This window comes from Leucopleurus acutus, assembly GCF_964270905.1.
Source record: "Leucopleurus acutus genome assembly, chromosome: 2".
In the NCBI taxonomy this organism is placed as follows: Eukaryota; Metazoa; Chordata; class Mammalia; order Artiodactyla; family Delphinidae; genus Leucopleurus; species Leucopleurus acutus.
In genome coordinates, this window is record NC_139143.1 from 65,570,110 (window position 1) to 65,589,320 (window position 19,211).

General features: G+C 41.0%; 1 protein-coding gene and 1 long non-coding RNA gene across 2 annotated transcripts in view; both read right to left on the reverse strand.

The window, feature by feature from the left end:
• Positions 1-19,211, reverse strand: part of LOC309958612 — a 32,973-nt gene that overhangs the window by 880 nt on the left and 12,882 nt on the right. Inside the window, exons 2-3 of the long non-coding RNA XR_014326036.1 lie at positions 2,545-2,657; positions 8-163 (exon numbers count right to left, since the gene is read on the reverse strand). This is a non-coding gene — a long non-coding RNA (uncharacterized lncRNA). The remainder of the gene's footprint in view (positions 1-7; positions 164-2,544; positions 2,658-19,211) is intronic.
• LOC309979118 (mitochondrial import inner membrane translocase subunit Tim8 A) lies at positions 17,573-18,657 on the reverse strand. The gene has a single exon (XM_082865742.1). The coding sequence runs from the start codon at positions 18,637-18,639 to the stop codon at positions 18,346-18,348; it is 294 nt and encodes a 97-aa protein (XP_082721868.1). The 5' UTR covers positions 18,640-18,657; the 3' UTR covers positions 17,573-18,345.

Here is a 19,211-nt window from a genome sequence, read left to right on the forward strand (position 1 = left end):
GAAATACCTTCTGTTAGCGCTCCTGTAGATTGCTTATGGTAGTCTTCCTGTGCAGTCACTCTGCACTAGAAAATTATAACTTCATTTTTTTAATAGAAAAATTGGGCATCTTTCAATTCTGTGTAGCATGTGAGTATCCTGGAAATGATTATACGTGTACAAACTGAGAAGAAAAAAAAATGGAAATTTCTCATCAGAACAATCTTAAAACATGCTTAATGGCCTGTCAGCATTGTTGCCCACACTATCTACATCTAAATGTGTATATACTACAATTAGAAAATACACAAGAAATTATCTTTTCATGTTGAGAATGAATGCCTTTAGAAGATGTCTAACTGTATTGCGTCAGTATTCCTAAGTCTAGGAAAACCAACTCATATTAGTCTAAGGTCGTGTTTTCACATGGAAATGTGATTGGAGTCAATTTTATTTTTCCCTGAGTGGGGAGTAAGAGCATGCATGGATCAGTCCAGAAGCACTTATACACTTGTTTCAGAATGCAGCGTAGTGCTGATGTTTCTGTAGGAAGTTGCTGCAACGTAAAGACACTGAGTCAGAAGGAGCTGGAAGGCGCCCTGCTTCTCAATCCATCCACTGTTTCTTCCATGTTGTAGACAAAGTGGAACCATTTCTTAGACTGATGTGGGACTTGAGCCTTCTGTATAAGTTTGTCTTACTCTGACTTTTTCTGGAAATCAAGTAGAATAAGGGATAGGGGGACACAAACTTTTATTCCTGCTCCTGTTTTATTTAAGGAGCTGTTTGGGACAGGTCAGTAGGAATTGAAAGCATGACCAACCCAGCAAAGTGCTGTGCACCTGGCCAGATGAGTGTGCCTAGGAAAACCACAAAGACACCGGTGTGCCTGCTCATAAAGTGAGTGTTGGTGTCCATATTCTTCACTGCAGAGATGGCACGGTTGACATACTAGTGGGTCTTTTGCCTTTACCAGGAGATAGTAGTGCTCTTTTATAATAATTGGGTAAAGAAAAATTCTGATTTTCAGTACTTCATTAGGTTCTTTTCATTTGAAAAGGTCTTGAAATCAAATCATCTGTTAAATATTTGAAGGCTACAAAGTAAATTGCATAAATCAGAGATTTTAGTCAGTAAAATGTCAGAAATCAAACTCTTAGAAAACTCAAGCCCTTGATTTTATGCCTGGGGTATGTGTCATTGTTTTAAATTCCACACTCCTTTATTTAAACATTTTGATAAGTGCCTTTGATGTTTAAGAGGTGTGGTGGGAGATGAGCAATGAAAAAGATGTGCACCCTGTTCTCTATTTTTTTTAATTTGAATTTATGTTTTATGCAGCAGGTTCTTATTAGTTATCCATTTTATACATATTAGTGTATATATGTCAATCCTAATCTCCCAATTCATCCCACCACCCCCCACCCACCACCCACCTTCCCCCCTTGGTGTCCATACGTTTGTTCTCTACATCTGTGTCTCTATTTTTGCCTTGCAAACCAGTTCATCTGTACCATTTTTCTAGGTTCCACATATGCATTAATACACGATATTTGTTTTTCTCTGACTTACTTCACTCTGTATGACAGTCTCTAGGTCCATCCACGTTTCATTCCTTTTTATGCACCCTGTTCTCTAGACTGTCAAGTCTTCATAACCATTTCTACCAGTGTTGCAAAGTTTAGTCCTTGGTGTTCCTATCAGATATGTATTTGTAGCCCCTCCGTAGTAAACAGTAAAATAAACTATTTCATAGAAAACAAAATTAAGCACTTTCTTGGCTCATTCAATATGTGTTACCTGTTGCCTTAACTTTAAAGCATAACTTATTTGAACTACCATCTGGCTAATCACCCTGATTTAATCCATCCCAGTTTTCCAATAAAGTACATGGAGGAAAAATAAGAAATAAAAGGTGTTCCGTCACCAAAAACCATGCCCAATGCCCAAGCTATTAAGAGAATCTAGGAAGAATGTCTCAGTGTAAAATTACTGAGTCTCAACTGCAGAAAAAACAATTGCTGGAATACTCATGCTTTAACTCAGTGATGTCTATTTGAAAGGGAGGAAGGGGGACCAATTTCTCTCATGCTTTGTGTTCCAATCAGAAAACCTGGCACCTCCCTCTCAGCTGCATATGCTGCTTTTAGAGGCAACTAGAGTAGTGTTCATTCTCTTCAACTTTCCTCCACCCATAAACTAAATTTTGTCTCTTTAATTCTCCAAAAACGTGTGGGAAGGGGATGATACTGGGGGCATCATTGTACCCAGAGGTATATAGTCTCTATAAATAGAGGGCTGTAGTCAGGAATGGAGATGGGAAGGACCCGGATATGTGCATTCTGAGAATGATGGTATTTAATATAATTCAACCAGTCATTTATGAGAGAACCAGGCAGGAAGGTCAGATCCTACCTGAATTCAACAGTCACACTTTGTGAACAGCTACTGAATGCTAGAAATGTCTGTGGAGCACAACACCCTGCTTTTCAGCTGCAGGTATAAGAAGAGCTTTGACTAGTAGCCAAATGTATAACTGAGCAGGGCCTGGGGTAGTGCACTTACCCTATGTATTGAGTAAAAGGACTGGATCTCGTCCAAGGATGTGTGAAAAGCTGTGCGTGGAGCCTATGAGCACACTGTAAGAAGCGAAAGAGAACATCCTCCCGGGTCATCCCCTGTAACATACAAAAGCACTGTTGTTTCTTCCTTCTTAAAAAAACAAAAACCAGGGGCTTCCCTGGTGGCGCAGTGGTTGGAAGTCCGCCTGCCGATGCAGGGGACACAGGTTCGTGCCCCGGTCCAGGAGGATCCCATGTACCGCGGAGTGGCTGGGCCCGTGAGCGATGGCCGCTGAGCCTGTGTGTCCGGAGCCTGTGCTCCGCAACGGGAGAGGCCACAACAGTGAGAGGCCCGCGTACCGCAAAAAACAAAAACAAAAACAAAACAGCAACCACCTTTCCTCACCACTTCCCCTGTCAGCCTCCACCTCATATCTTTGCTCTTTATAGCAACAGTCCTTGAAAAAATGTGTCTATGCTTATGGTTTCTAGTTCTTTTTCACTCATTCTCTTAAATGCTTCAGTAAAACTTTTGCCTCCACACTCCAAACTTAAACTCTTGTCAGGATCACCAATGACCTCTGCTTTGCTAAAGCCAGGGTTCCAGTCTCAGCCCTCTTCCCTGCACATCAGCAGCATTTGATGTAGCTGATTGTTCTTTTCTCCTTAATACACACTTCCTGGGCTTGGCTTGTTCTTACCTCATTGGTTGCTCCTCTTCTCCCCAGCTCAACATTGGACTGCTCCGGGATTCAGGTCTTGGTCTGAATCACACATCTCCACACACATCCCCTTTGGTAATCTTATCTAATCTTATAATTTGAAATAACATTTATGTGCTGACAAATCCCAAGTTTATGTCTCCTGCTTGACTTCTGAATACAGACTTTATTCAATATTCTAGAGGACCTTGGCCAAGATGGCAGAGTAGGAAGGCCCTGAGCTCACCTCCACTTACAGGCACACCAAAATCACAACTATTTACAGAGTAACTTGATCTAGCAGAAATGATCATCTACAACTAAAGATATAAAGAAGGAACCACAGTGTGGTGGGTAGGAGAGGTAGAGTTGCAGTATGGTTAAGACCCACGCCCCTGGGTAGGCGACCCACAAATGAGAGGATAGTTACAATTGTAGAGGTTCTCCCCAAGGAGTAATGGGTCTGAGCCCCATATTGGCTCCCCAGCCCGGGCATCCTACACTAGGAAGATGAGCCTCTAGATTCTTGGCTTTGAAGGCCAGTAGAGCTTACGTTTGGGAGAACCAGAGGGCTGTGGGAAATAGAGGCTCCACTCTTAAAGAGCACACGCAAAAATCACATGCTCTGGGACCCAGAGCAGAAGTAATTTGAAAGGAGCCTGGGTCAGACCTACCTGCTGTTCTTGGAGAGCCTCTGGGAGAGACAGGAGGTAACTGGAGCTCACCCTGGGGACAGAGATGCTGGTGGCAGCCACTTTTGGCAGCTTGTTCTACCATGTGGACACAGGTGCTGGCAAGCACCATTTTGGTATCTTTCCTCTAGCTTATTAGCACTGGGACCTGGCCTTACCCACCAGCCTGTTGGCACCCGTACTGGGACACCTCAGGCCAAGCAACTAGCCAGGTGGGGACACAGCCCCACCTACCAGCAGGAGACAACCTTAAGAACCCCTGAGGCCACAGCCTGTCTAGGACACAGCCCTGTCCACCAGAGGGTCCAGGATCCAGCCCTACACACAGTGCATTGGCAGTACCACCGGGACTTCCAAGGTCCTGCAGCCAGAGACCCCAGGACCTGGTGCTGCCCACCAGTGAGCTGTCACTAGCCACAGGAACGCCATCACACATCAGTGGGCAGGAACCAGCTACCCAGACACCCTGGGCCCTAGCCCTACTGACCAGCAGGTGAACACCAGCCCCAGGATGACCGCAGCCCTGCAGCCTGCCATGACAGGACCCAACCCGCACACCAGCAGGCCAGCACCAGTCTGGGGACTCCCCAGGCTACAGCCCCACCCACCATCAGGCCAATACCAGTTCCAAGACACATTGGACCCCTCAGCCAGCTGCCCCAGGATCCAGCCCTACTCACCAGTGGGCCCGTACCAGCTTTGAGACACACCAGAACCCACACCTAGCCATGTCAGGAACCAGCCCCAACCATCATCAGGATGACACTAGATCCAGGAACCCTGGCCCTGCAACTACCTACTTCAGAACCCAGCTCTGTCCACCAGCAGGCCAGCACTAGCCCTGCCCACCACCCAGGGTTCCACAGCCAGCCACCATGTGACCCGGCCCAACCAGTAGCTGCACCCTCTGCACAAGGTAGGGCCTGCAACCTACCGGACTGGGAGCCAGCCATGCCTACCAGACCACCCACAGTAGTCAGCCCGCCACAACAGAAGGATCCATAGAGCCCACAGAGGGGGCACCTCCAGAGCATACAGCTCTGGTGACCAGAGGGGAGTGCACTGCTGGAATGCACAGGACATCGTCTACAAAAGGCCACTTATCCAAGGTGATACAAACTCATAGAAATAACAGCAAATTAGGCAAAATGAGGCAGTAGAGGAACATGTTCCAAACTAAGGAAGAAGATAAAACCCCAGAAGAAGCACTAAGTGAAGTTTAAAGGCAATCTACCTGATAAAGAGTTCAAGCTATTGATTGGAAAGATGATCAAAGAACTTGGGAGAAGAATGGATGAAGACAGTAAGAAGTTTAACAGAGATTTAGAAGATATAAAGAAGAACCAAGCAAAGCTGAAGAATACAATATCCAAAGTAAAAGACACACTAGACAGAATCAACAGATTAGATGATGATACAGAGAAATGGATCAGTGGGCTGGAAGATAGAGTAGTGGAAACCACTGAAGCTTAACAAAGGAAAAAGAAAAGAATAAAAAGAAATGAGAATAATTTAAGAGACCTCTGAGACAGCATCAAGTTTACTAACATTTGCATTATAAGGATCCCAGAGGAGAAGGAAGAGAAAGGGGCAGAGAACATATTTGAAGACATAATAGCTGAAAACTTCCCTAACCTGGGAAAGGAAACAGACATCCAAGTATAGGAAACACAGAGTCCCAAAAGGATCAACCCAAAGAGAATCATGCCAGGATACATCGTAATGAAAATGGCAAAATTAAATATAAAGAGAAAATATTAAGCAGTAAGGGAAAAGCAACAAGTCACATACAAGGGAACTCCTATTAGGCCATCAGCTGGCTTTTCACCAGAAACTCTGCAGGTCAGAAGGGAGTGGCAGGATATATTTAAAGTGATGAAAGGGAAAAACCTACAACTAAGAATACTCTACCCATCAAGGCTTTCATTTGGATTTGATAAAGAGAGCAAAGGTTTTACAGACAAACAAAAGCTAAAAGAGCTCAGCTTTATGAGAAATGTTAAAGGGACTTCTCTGAGCAGAAAAGAAAAGGCCACAGTTATAAACCTGAAAATTACAGAAGGAGAAAACTCTTTGGTAAAAGCAAATATACAGTAAAGGTAGTGAATCAACCATGTGCAAAGCTAAGTAGGAAAGTTAAAGACAAAATTAGTAAAATCATCTATGGCCACAATGAGTAGTTAAGGGATACACAAAACAAAAAGATGTAAAATATGGTGTCAAAAAGAGTAATCGTGGTGGGGAGGGGGATAAAAATGCAGGGTTGTTAAAATGCATTTGAAATTAAGATCTCAACAACTTACAATAATCACATATATATAGGTTACTATATATAAACCTCATGGTAATGACACACCAAAAATCTATACTACATACACATGCAAGAAAGAAGAAGGAATCCAAACATAAACCCTAAAAATAGTCATCAAATCAAAAGGGAAGAGAACAAAAGAAAGGAACAAAAATAACTAGAAAAACAACCCCAAAACAATTAACAAAATGGCAATAAGTACAAACCTATCAATAATTGTTGTAAATGGAAAGGGACTAAATGCTCCAATCAAAAGACAGAGTGGCTGAATGGATGAAAAATAAAAACCAAGACCCATATATATGCTGCCTACAAGAGACTCATTTCTGATCTAAAGACACAGACTGAAAGTGAGGGGATGGAAAATGGTATTCCATGCAAGTGGAAATCAAAAGAAAGCTGAGGTAGCAGTACTTATACCAAACAAGATAGACTTTAAAACAAACACTGTAACAAGAGACAAAGAAGGACAGTACATAATGACCAAAGGTCAATCCAAGAAAAAGATGTAACAATTGTAAATATATATGCATTCAATATAGGAGCACCTAAATACATAAAGCAAATATTAACAGACATAAAGGGAGAAATTGACAGTAAAACACAGTAATGGCAGGGGACTTTAACACGCCACTTACATCAATGAACAGATCATCTAGACAGAAAAATAAGAAAACACTGGTCTTAAATGACACATTAGACTAAATGAACTTAATAGATATATAGAGAGAATACTGCATCCAAAAGCAGCAGAATACACATTCTTTTCAATGCACATGGAACATTCTGCAGGATAAAGTATATCTTAGGCCACAAAACAAGTCTTAGTAAATTTTAAAAATTGAAATCATATCAAGCATCTTTACCAATCACAACACAATGAAACTGGAAATCAACTACAAGATAAAAACTGCAAAAAGCACAAACACATGGAGGCTAAACAATATTCTACTAAACAGCCAATGGATCACTGAAGAAAAGTTAAAAATACCTGGAGGTAAATAGAACAACACAGTGATTCAAAACCTATGGGACACAGCCAAAAGCAGTTCTAAGAGGGAATTTTATAGTGATATAAGCGTACCTCAGGAAACAAGAAAATCCTCAAGTAAAAAACCTAACCTTACAACTAAAGGAACTAGAAAAACAAGAACAAAACCCAAAGTTGGTAGAAGGAAAGAAATCATAAAGAGCAGAGCAGAAATAAATGAAATAGAAATTTTAAAAAGCAATAGAAAAGATCAAAGAAACTAAGAGTTGGTTCCTTGAAAAGATAAAATTGATAAACCTTTAGCCAGACTCATCAAGAAAAAAAGAGGGAGGGCCCAAATCAATAAAATTGGAAGTGAAAAAGGAGAAGTTACAACATATATTTCAGAAATACAAAAGGATCATAAGAGATTACTACAAACAATTATATGCCAGTAAAATGGACAACCTAGAAGAAATGGACAAATTCTTAGAAAGGTACAATCTCCCAAGACTGAACAAGGAAGAAATAGAAAATATGAACAGACCAATTACCAGTAATGAAATTGAATCAGTAATTTTAAAATTCCCAACAAGCAAAAGTCCAGGCCCAGACGGCTTCACAGCTGAATTCTACCAAACATTTAGAAAAGAGTTAACACCTATCCTTCTCAAACTATTTAAAAAATTGCAGAAGAAGGAAAACTTCTGAACTCATTCTTTGAGGCCAGAATCACCCTGATACCAAAACCACACAAAGATATCACACACACACACACACACACACACACACAATTTCAGGCCAATATCACTCATGAACATAGATTCAGGAATCCTCAACCAAATATTAGCAAACCAAATTCAACAATATATTAAAAGGATCATAACCATGATCAAGTGGGATTTATCCCAGGGATGCCAGGATTTTTTATTTTATTTATTTATTTATTTTTAATTTTTTCCCCCATGGGCCATTTTTTCTTCTTTTTTTAAAAAATTTTTTATTGGAGTATAGTTGCTTTAAAATATTGTATTAATTTCTACTGTACAGCAAAGTGAATCAGCAATACGTATACATATATCCCCTCTTTTTTGGATTTCCTTCCCATTTAGGTCAACACAGAGCATTAAGTAGAGCTCCCTGTGCTATACAGTAGGTTCTCATTAGTTATCTATTTTATACATAGTATCAATTGCATATATATGTCAATCCCAATCTGCCAATTCATCCCACCACCCCACCTTTCCCCCTTGGTATCCATACATTTGTTCTCTACATCTGAAGGATTTTTTAATATTCACAAAATCAATGTGCTAAACCACATTAACAAACTGAAGAAGAAAAACCATGTGATCATTTCAGTAGATGCAAAAAAAGCTTTTTGCAAAATTAACATCCATTTATGTTTTATCATAAACATAAATTATAAAGAGTTTTTATACTCTCAATAAGTGGGACAGAGGGAACATACCTCAACATAATAAAGGCCATATATGATAAGTCCAGAGCAGACATTACAGTCAATTATGAAAAGCTGAAAGCATTTCTTCTAAGATCAGGAACAAGACAAGGATGCCCACTCTTGCCACTTTTATTCAACATAGTATTGGAAATCCTAGCCACAGCAGTCAGAGAAGAAATAAAAGGAATCCAAACTGGAAAGGAAGAAGTAAAACTGTCACTGTTTGCAGATGACATGACCCCATACATAGGAAATCCTAAAGATGCCACAAAAAACTACTAGAGCTCAATAAATTCAATAAAGTTGAAGGATACAAAATAAACATATAAAAATCTGTCACATTTCTATACACTAACAAAAACTATTAGAAAGAAATTAAGAAATAATTCCATTTACCATCACATCAAAAAGAGTAACATACCTAGGAATAAATCTAAGGAGGTAAAAACCTCCTTGGAAAACTATAAGACAATGATGAAATAAATTGAAGATGACACAGATAGTTGGAAAGATGTATCGTGTTCATGGATTGGAAGAATTAGTATGGTTAAAATGACCATATTCCCAAGGCAATCTACAGATTGAGTGTAATCACTATCAAATTACCAATGGCATTTTTCACAGAACTGTAACAAAAAATTTTTGACACAAAAGACCCTGAATAGCCAAAGGAATCTTGAGAAAGAAAAATGGAGCTGGAGGAATCAGGCACCCTGACTTTAGACTATACTACAAAGCTATAGTCATCAAAACAGTACAGTACTGTCACAAAAACAGAAATATAGATCAATGGTACAGGATAGAAAGCCCAGAAATAAACCCACACACCTATGGCCAATTAATCTATGACAAAGGAGGCAAGACTATAAAATGGAGGAAGGACAGTCTCTTCGATAAGTGGCTGGGAAAACTGGACAGCTACATGTAAAAAAATGAAATCAGAACATTCTTTAACACCATACACAAAGATAAACTCAAAATGGATTAAAGGCCTAAATGTAAGACCAGATAGTATAAAACTCTTAGAGGAAAACATAGGCAGAATACTCTTTGACATAAACGCAGTAATATCTTTTTTGATCATCTCCCAAAAATAAACAAATGGGACCTAATTAAACTCAAAGCTTTTGCACAGCAAAGGAAACCATAAACAAAACAAAAAGACAACCCACAGAATGGGTGAAAATATTTGCAAATGATGCAACTGACAAGGGAGTAGTCTCCAAAATTTACAAACAGCTTATTCAGCTCAATATAAAAAAATTTAAAAAAAAATTGGCAGAAGACCTAAAGAGACATTTCTCCAAAGAAGACGTACAGATGGCCAAGAGGCACATGAAAAGATGCTCAACATTGCTAACTATTAGAGAAATGCAAATTAGAAGTACAATGAGATACCACCTCACACCAGTCAGAATGACCATCATCAAAAAATCTGCAAACAATAAATGCTGGAGAGGGTGTGGAGAAAAGGGAACCCTCCTACACTGTTGGTGGGAATGTAAATTGATACAGCCACTATGGAGAACAGTATGGAGGTTCCTTAAAAACTAAAAGTAGAGCTACCATATGATCCAGCAATCCCACTCTTGGGCATATATCCAGAATAAACATGGTTCAAAAGGATACATGCACCCCAGTGTTCACTGCAGCACTGTTTACAATAGCCAAGACATGGAAACAACCTAAACATCCATCAACAGATGAATGGATAAAGAAGATTTGGTACATCTATACAATGGGATATTACTCAGCCATTAAAAAGAATGATATGTCATTTGCAGCAACATGGATGGACCTGGAGATTATCGTACTAAATGAAGTAAGTCAGACAGAGAAAGACAAATATCATATGATATTGCTTATATGCAGAATCTTTAAAAAATGCTACAAATGAACTTATTTATGAAACAGAAACAGACTCACAGACTTAGAGAACAACCTTATGGTTACCAGGGAGGAAGCGTGGGTGGGGGGAGGAATAGATTGGGAGGGAGTTTGGGATTGACATGTACACACTGCTATATTTAAAATAAAATACCTTTCCATGAAAAATAAATTATATATATATACATACACACACACACACACACACACACACACACACACATATATATATATATAGCTCATATAACTCAATGTCAAAAAGCAAACAATCTGATTACAAAATGAGTAGAAGACCTGAATAGACATTTTTCCAAAGAAGACATACAGATGACCAACAGGCACATGAAAAGATGCTCAACATCGCTAATCCGAGAAATGCAAATCAAAACAAAATGAGCTATTACCTCATACCTGTCAGAATGGCTATCAAAATGACAACAAATAACAAATGTTGGAGAGGATGTGGAGAAAACGGAACCCTCGTACACTGCTGGTTAGAATGTAAATTGGTACAGTCACTAGGGAAAACAGTATGGAGGTTTCTCAAAAAACTAAAAATAGAACTACCATGTTATCCAGTAATTCTGCTCCTGGGCATATATCCAAAGAAAAGAAAAACACTAATTTGAAAAGATACATGCACCCCAATGTTCATAGCAGCATTATTTACAATAACTAAGATATGAAAACAACCTAAGTATCCATCAACAGATGAATGAATAAAGATGATGTGATGTATATACAATGGAATACTACTCAGCCATAAAAAGAAATTCTCCCATTTGCAACAACATAGATGGACCTGGACAGCATTATGCTAAGTGAAATAAGCCAGACAGAGAAAGACAAACACTGTATGATATTCTTATATGTGGAATCTAAAAAATACAACAAACTAGTGAATGTAACAAAAAAGGAAGACGGGGCTTCCCTGGTGGCACAGTGGTTGAGAGTCCGCCTGCCGATACAGGGGACACAGGTTTGTGCCCCGGTCCGGGAAGATCCCACATGCCGTGGGGTGGCTGGGCCCGTGAGCCATGGCCACTGAGCCTGTGCGTCCGGAGCCTGTGCTCCTCAACGGGAAAGGCCACAACAGTGAGAGGCCCGCGTACCGCAAAACAAATAATAAAGGAAGACAGACTCACAGATATAAAGACAAACTAGTGGTTATCAGTGGGGAGAGGGAATGCGGTAAGGACAGATAGGGTAGGAAATTAAGAGGTACAAACTACCATGTATAAAATAAGGTACCAGGATATATTGTACAACACAAGGAATATAGCCAATATTTTAAAATAACTTTTAATGTAATGTAATCTATAAAAATTTTGAATCACTATGTTGTACACCTGAAACTAATATGTTGTAAATCAACTATATTTCAATGAAAAGTAAATAAATATTCAATGTGACATTTTCATTATTCTTCATTTCAAATTTAACACATCTAAAACAAAATTCCAATCTGCTCCCCCAGACTTACTCCACAAGCATTTTCTCCCATCTCAGTTGATGACAACGGAATCCCTCCAATTGCTTAGCCCCCAAATCATGGAGTTATATTGACTCCTTAATTTCTTTCACAACTCACATTTGTCAGAAAATCCTTCTAGTTCTACCTATAAAATATATCTGAAATCTGACCAGTCCTATTACCTCCACTGTGACCATCTGGTCCTTAGCTACCGTCGCCTCTCACCTGGAATACTGCAATGGTTTTCTAACTGTTCTCCATATTCTACTTTTCCTTTTCTCCCCTTAACTTGTTCTCAATAGAATGGTGGAAAAGATTCTTTCAAAATGTAATCAGATCATGCCTTTGCTCAAAGCTGTCCAACAAGGGCTTCCCTGGTGGCACAGTGGTTGAGAGTCCGCCTGCCGATGCAGGGGACACGAGTTTGTGCCCCGGTCCGGGAAGATCCCACATGCCACGGAGTGCCTGGGCCCGTGAGCCATGGCCGCTGAGCCTGCGCGTCCGGAGCCTGTGCTCCGCAACGGAAGAGGCCACAACAGTGAGAGACCCGCATACCGAAAAAAAAAAAAAAAAAAGCTGTCCAAAGACTTTTTATCTTCTTTAGGGTAAGAGTCAAAACCCTTCAGGGTAAAAATCAAAAACTCTCAGGATGTATCCCCAGGTTACCTTTCTGACCTCTTTGCCTGTCTTCTTTCCTTTATTCACCGTGCTGCAGCCTCACTGGCCTCCTCACTATTCCTCAGACACACCAGGCATGCTCCTGTCTTAACAGTCTTGCACTTGCTGTGTGCCTATCTGAAAAGCTCTTCCTCAGAGAGCTGCATGAACAATTCCCAGGCATCTTTCAAGTCTTTGATCAAATTTCATCTTCTCAATGAAGTCTCCCCGAGTGCACTATCTAATCCTCTTACTAACATCTCTATTTTCCCAGAACATTTAGCCTTTCTAACATTCTGTAGTTATCTAATTAATTATGCCTTTTGTTTATTGTCTTTCTCTTTTCATCCAAATGTAAGCTTCACGAGAAGAGAGATTTTTGTCTCTTTTGTTCTGATGTATCCCAAGGTACTCACTACAATAGATGAATGAATGAGTCAATTATCCTGAAGCAAAAGACAACCATAATTTTTAAAATGATGTACTACAAGAACTACATTTTTAGAGTACCTCGGCATCATGGCCTCCGTAATTCAGAAAGTCACAGATAAAACAGTTAAGGAGTTATAAAGACAGTTAGATCAGCTAAAAGGGGAGCAAGTTAAATAAGCAAGGAGTGCCAGGAAACAAATTCCAATGCAGTTATCAAACCCTTCACTGAAGCAGTAAGGAGCAGAATTGACTGAAGAAAATCAGAGGAATGGAAGAGAGGCCAAAAAAGCTGGCACAGAACACAGAGGAAAAAGACCAAAAATGTAAATGGAGAGGAAAAAAGAATAAGATTTCTAATAATTACATAATATTCCTGTGTAATAAATCCAAAAAGAGTGGAGCAGAAGCCATCATCAAATCAATCAATCAGAAAAACTTTAAAACGTCCTGTAGGACATACAGGTTTTGTCAAATATAAGAAAAGACACATTAAGATACCCTGTGGCAGAGTATACAACCATAAGTTTAAGGGGAAAATCCTGTAAGTATTGAGGCAGGAACAATGGGATACCTACAAGGAAGCAAAAATAAAGCTCATCTCTGTCTTCTCTTACACTAAATTCTAGAATCCTAGAAAGGCATCTACACAGTTGGGAGGCTAGAACTGTTGACTCAAGAATTTTAATACCCAGCCAGTTATCACTTATGCATGAAAACCACAAACACACATGCATACTCAGAAATATGAGGGTTCAGAAAATATAACATTCTTGTCTCTTTTCTTGAAAAGAATTACTGGAAAACCTACATGCTACAGGCAACTAAGAGAAAATTGAAAGTTCAAAAAAAATCAGATTATTTCACTCTTCTACTCAAAAACCTTGGATAGATGCTCTGTGTACTTGAGTAAAAAGCAAACTTTTTATCTTCCTGATCCCATCAATTGCTGTCATGGTGGCATACTGCATTAGTCTCCACAGGTCACAACACACTCAAAATAATTCAAGGAACGTTTAACAAAGAGATTGTTGACAAAATATGGATGGGGCTTAAAGGAACTAGAAGGGGTAGGGCAACACCCAAGTTTGAAGGGATGAGGGAAGGGAGAGTTTACCCGGAAGGAACCTGGAAGTAAAAAGTCACAGGGACAGGGCTGTCTTGACTTGGTCAAGGGATGTAGCCAGCCTAAGATGATCTTACAGGGAGGAAGCCAAGTGCATAAATACCTTGACCTCATTCCATTTTCTGTGTATCCAGTGCTAAGGCTCCCAGTTTTTTTTTAACCCAACTAGAAAGTAGATGGCAAAGCGTCCTAGTGATATAGTCCATACCGGTCACCATCCAAAAGTAGGGTGGAAAGTACATCTGATGCCCAGATCCCATTCCTCAGCTATTGTAAATGGTAGCTGCTAATGGCTCATAGTTGCCCCCTTCTCTGGGAGAACTGCCCTCAGCCACTGGGCACTGCCTCACCTGGAGGTTATGCCCTATCCCTAAGGGTACCCTGGAGCCAATGACTGACTCATACTGGGGTTCGGAAGGCTGACTCTGTGTCTGAAGGTGAGAAAATTTATGTTGTGATATATGCTTCAGAGCTACACACACACACACACACACACCCTCTTGGCTCAGCGGAGACTAGACTTTACCCAGAACTACATCCTTGCTTAGCTTTCCTTATCCTGCATCCCTTATCATGGTGCAGATTTTCTCCTGAAAAGCACTCCCTCAGCAAAACAAATGGGCCTGAATCCCTGGGCCCAACTGTTTCTAAGGGACCCAATTAAAATGGCTGGTACCAGGAGTGGTCCTAGAAAACAAGTTCTAAGGATGAGATTCTGGAATTAGATCACCCACTGATTGGAGGGCAATACGGATCTCATCACTGGTGGTAGGTGGGGTATTGATAGTTCCTGACATGCAGTAGCAGTGCAATTGCTAAAATGTTCCCCTCTGGTGGAGAGGGAGTGATACAAGTAGAGGGGATGCATAAATTCATGTAATATCTCTGGCATTTGAGAGGAACGGAGTATTTATAAGGACTTTGGAATAGAGTGCCTACTGCCAAAAACCCTCCATAGCTTTGAAAAGGAAAACGACAGGTGCAGGGCAATCAATCATTAATTTAAAGCAAAATGTGAGAATCGGAGTCTCCTTGGAAGTATTTAAAGAGACCTTCATTTCCTGAGCCTAAAGAACAGAGAGCTGGAGACCAGGCCCAGGACTTAACCATAAGAGTTGGCAGAACTTCAAAGAAGGATGACTCCTTAGCCTAGGCAGGTCTATACCAAAGAAGTGTCCTGGTAGAGAAGGAATAGGACCTAGAGACTTGAGATGGGAATACTTGCCTGGATGCACTTGAGAAGGTTGAATCCTCAGATCCCCAAACTTTCTGGGCCTGCAGAAATGGCCCAACCCCCCTTGTTGACAGATAAAGCTCCCTTTCTTCCTTCACTCTTGCTTGAAAGCCATGCAAGCGCCTCAGACAAGGCAAGTGCCCTACAACACAACGCTGGCTCATCTCAGGATCTGCCCCTACTGCCCTGCCTGGCCGATCAAGGCACAGAGAGAGATTTAACAATTAACCCGGTACTTGCACAGGTGATGCGTGACAGCCAAAGCTGAAATCCAGCGTGAAACCAACCACTGGATCCTTTACATCAAGCTGCATCACCTTGTGCTAGGCGGTTTTCCTTTATGAATAAATCTCTGAAACCTTCAGTAAGTCTTTTTTCTCTATTTCCACAGTCAAGAGTGATGGGCAACAGGTGATCAACATCTCCTTGCAAAGAGATTTCATAAACTCAGATTAAGTTTCTGCCCAGCTCAGGCTTCCCTGGTGGCACAGTGGTTAAGAATCCGCCTGCCAATGCAGGGGACACGGGTTCGAACCCTGGTCCAGGAAGATCCCACATGCCGCACAGCAACTAAGCCTGTGTGCCACAACTACTGAGCCTGCGCTCTAGAGCCCGAGAGCCACAACTACTGAGCCTGCGTGCCACAACTACTGAAGCCCGCATGCATAGACCCCGTGCTCCACAACAAGAGAAGCAACCACAAGGAGAAGCCCGTGCACCGCAACGAAGAGTAGCCCCAGCTAGAGAAAGCACAACTAGAGAAAGCACAGTAATGAAGACCCAACACAGCCAAAAATAAATAAATAAATAAATTTAGTTTAAAAATATATATATATATATTTTATTAGTTATAAAACATAACAGGGTCAACGTCAATAACCATTAGGGAAATGAAAACCAAAACCCCAATGAGACACCAGCCTACTCCTATTAGGATGGTTACTATCAAAAAAGAGAAAATAACAAGTATTGGCAAGGAAACATTGTGCACTGTTGTTGGGAACGTAAATTGGTACAGCAACTATGGAAAATATTACGGCATTTCCTCAAAAAATTAAAAACAGAATTAGCATATGATCTAGCAATTCTACTTCTTGGAATGTACCCAAAAGAATTGAAAGCAGGAACTTGAACTGGTCTGTGTACACCCACGTTCATAGCAGCATTATTCACAATAGCCAAGAGGTGGAAGCGCACTTGTCACATGCACATCGAGCTGACCCAGCTCACTGGCCACTCTCCCTTGGAGCATTTACATGTTCTCAATGCCTATCCTAACTATGGGGCCCAAGTTGAGCTCAGTAGTGTAAGTTTAGTAAGATGGAGTATAGTGAGAGAATTATCTCATAGAGCTGGGTTGTTCTGCTAATACCAGCATCATGTGAATTTTTTTTTTTAATGCCTGAACCCTGTTGCTGATTTTATTCTCTGCTCATTATCTTTCATATCCTCTAAAATACCAGACCTTTCTCTGGCCCATCAATTCCTTGCTGCATACACTTTCTCATTTCTCAACCTTACTTTCTCCTCTTAATTAATAGTCTTTGTTTGGACCCAACTTTGTATTTTAGCCCAAACCTGACATAGAGCAAGTGCTTCACATTTGTTGCATTATCTTGTTTAACCCTCATAAAAACAAGTATCCTGAGATGGTACTTCTACTTGTCATGCAGTCTTTTTTTTTTTTCCAAAGAGCAAAACTTTTAATTTCCTGAACTCTGGCAACTATTTACATGGCACTTACATTATATTGTATTGGGCATTATATGTAATCTAGAGGTGATTTAAAATATACATACAGCAGGATGTAAGTTATATGCAAATACTACATTTTATATAAGGGACTCAAGCACCTGCATATTTTGGTATCTGCAGGGGTGGGGGGGATGTCCTGGAACCAATCCCCCTGTAGGGATGACTGTACTGCTGACTCCCTGCCTCCCCACTTTTTTTCCTTTTTGTCTTTCTACTCATTCCTCCTTGCTTCATCAGAATACAGTGTTAAAACTCAAATAATATTTTATCTTTTTTTTCCTCTTGGCTTGTTTCTAACTTTTCCCATGAAAAGTTAGAAACAAAGTTAGAAAAGTTTATAGAACATTGTGAGTAATCTTTTGACTTTGGTGATATGCTTATGTTCCTCAAATTGGAGGGCAGCAATAAATTCCAGGGGTTACCCATGGGGATGGCCATTTGTGTAACTTCCTCTCTGAAGCCTGTTCAACGTTATCAGTTGTGTTATCTCCCTCTCTTCCCAGTCACTTCTGCTGCCCTTTGAGTCCCAAGGCATGGTCTCACTGGCACATTATTCTATCCCCTACCTCTTTCCCTATAATGTCTTACTCCCTCTCCATTTTACTCCAGATTTCTCTCACAGCTCCCTCATATTCCTAACATGTCCCCTCCTGTCCATCCCCACTTCCACTGTCTGAATTCAATCCTCCACAGTCTCTTGCCTGAACTAACAAAATACCCTTACTATTCTCCTAGTCTTAATCAACTACCATATAGCTGTGAAAATGATCTTTCTAAATGCATATATGAGGGTAAGGGGAGGACTTTCATTTATCGTAAGCAATTCTATATTGTTTGAAAGTTTTAAAACATGCAGGTAGTACTTTTGTCATGAAACAAGTACAAATATTATATTATTCCACTTTAAAATTCTCCAACAGCTATCCATTGATTGCAACATAAAACTCAAACTTCTTAACATTACATGCTCCTTTAGCTCTGCCACTTTATCAACTAGTTAGCTTCATGAAGTGACTTCTTGCTTTTTTCTTGTTCTCCCAGACAACAACTCTGCCAGGATGATCAAAGATGCTCAGTTCTTCCTTTTCCAAAGAGGTAATACTCAGGTCAGTCAGAAAGGCTTTCTGAGAAGACTGGCTTGGATTTCTGGGTCTGTTCCAGTCGATTCAAGATGAATTGGCTTGTATCAATGAAGCGCTCAACGCAGTTCACAAAACAGGCCTCAGCCCGACTGTCCAACTTTGGCCCAGGCTTGTCCATGCACTTTTCCCAACAAAGTTCCGTCATCTGGTGCACCAGCTGCTGGAAGCGCTGCTTCTGAGTCTCCACCTCGATGAAATGCTGCAGCTGCGGGTCGACCGAGCCCAAACCCGCTGCGGAGGAAGACGAGGAGGACTCCATCCCAGCGCGGCCACGCGTGCCGAGACAAACTCCGCACCAACTCCGTCATGCAGTCTTGTATTCAATTATTTGTTCAGTCACAAATATGTGTTCAATGCTACTCTGTGCCCAGCACTTTCCCCTTTCTCGTTTCTCCACTTGCCTTTCCCTTTGGAACAAGGATGAGGAGTGGTGATGATCATCACCCATGCCAAGGTGCAGGGAACTTACTGCCATATCTCTACCCTGCTCCTTGGAAATCAATACCCATTAGAAACTAGCTATTTATCCCATGGGATTGGCAAATTTGTCCTCTTAATACTCTACCCACCTTGACTTCCACCTGTTTTTTTTTTTTTTTTTTGCGGTGCGCGGGCCTCTCACTGTTGCAGCCTCTCCCGTTGTGGAGCACAGGCTCCGGACGCGCAGGCTCAGCGGCCGTGGCTCACGGGCCCAGCCGCTCCGCGGCATGTGGGATCCTCCCGGACCGGGGCACGAAACCACCGGGGCACGAAACCTTGAGAGTCGGCAGGCGGACTCTCAACCACTACGCCACCAGGGAAGCCCCCGAAAACATTTTTTTTAATAGAACT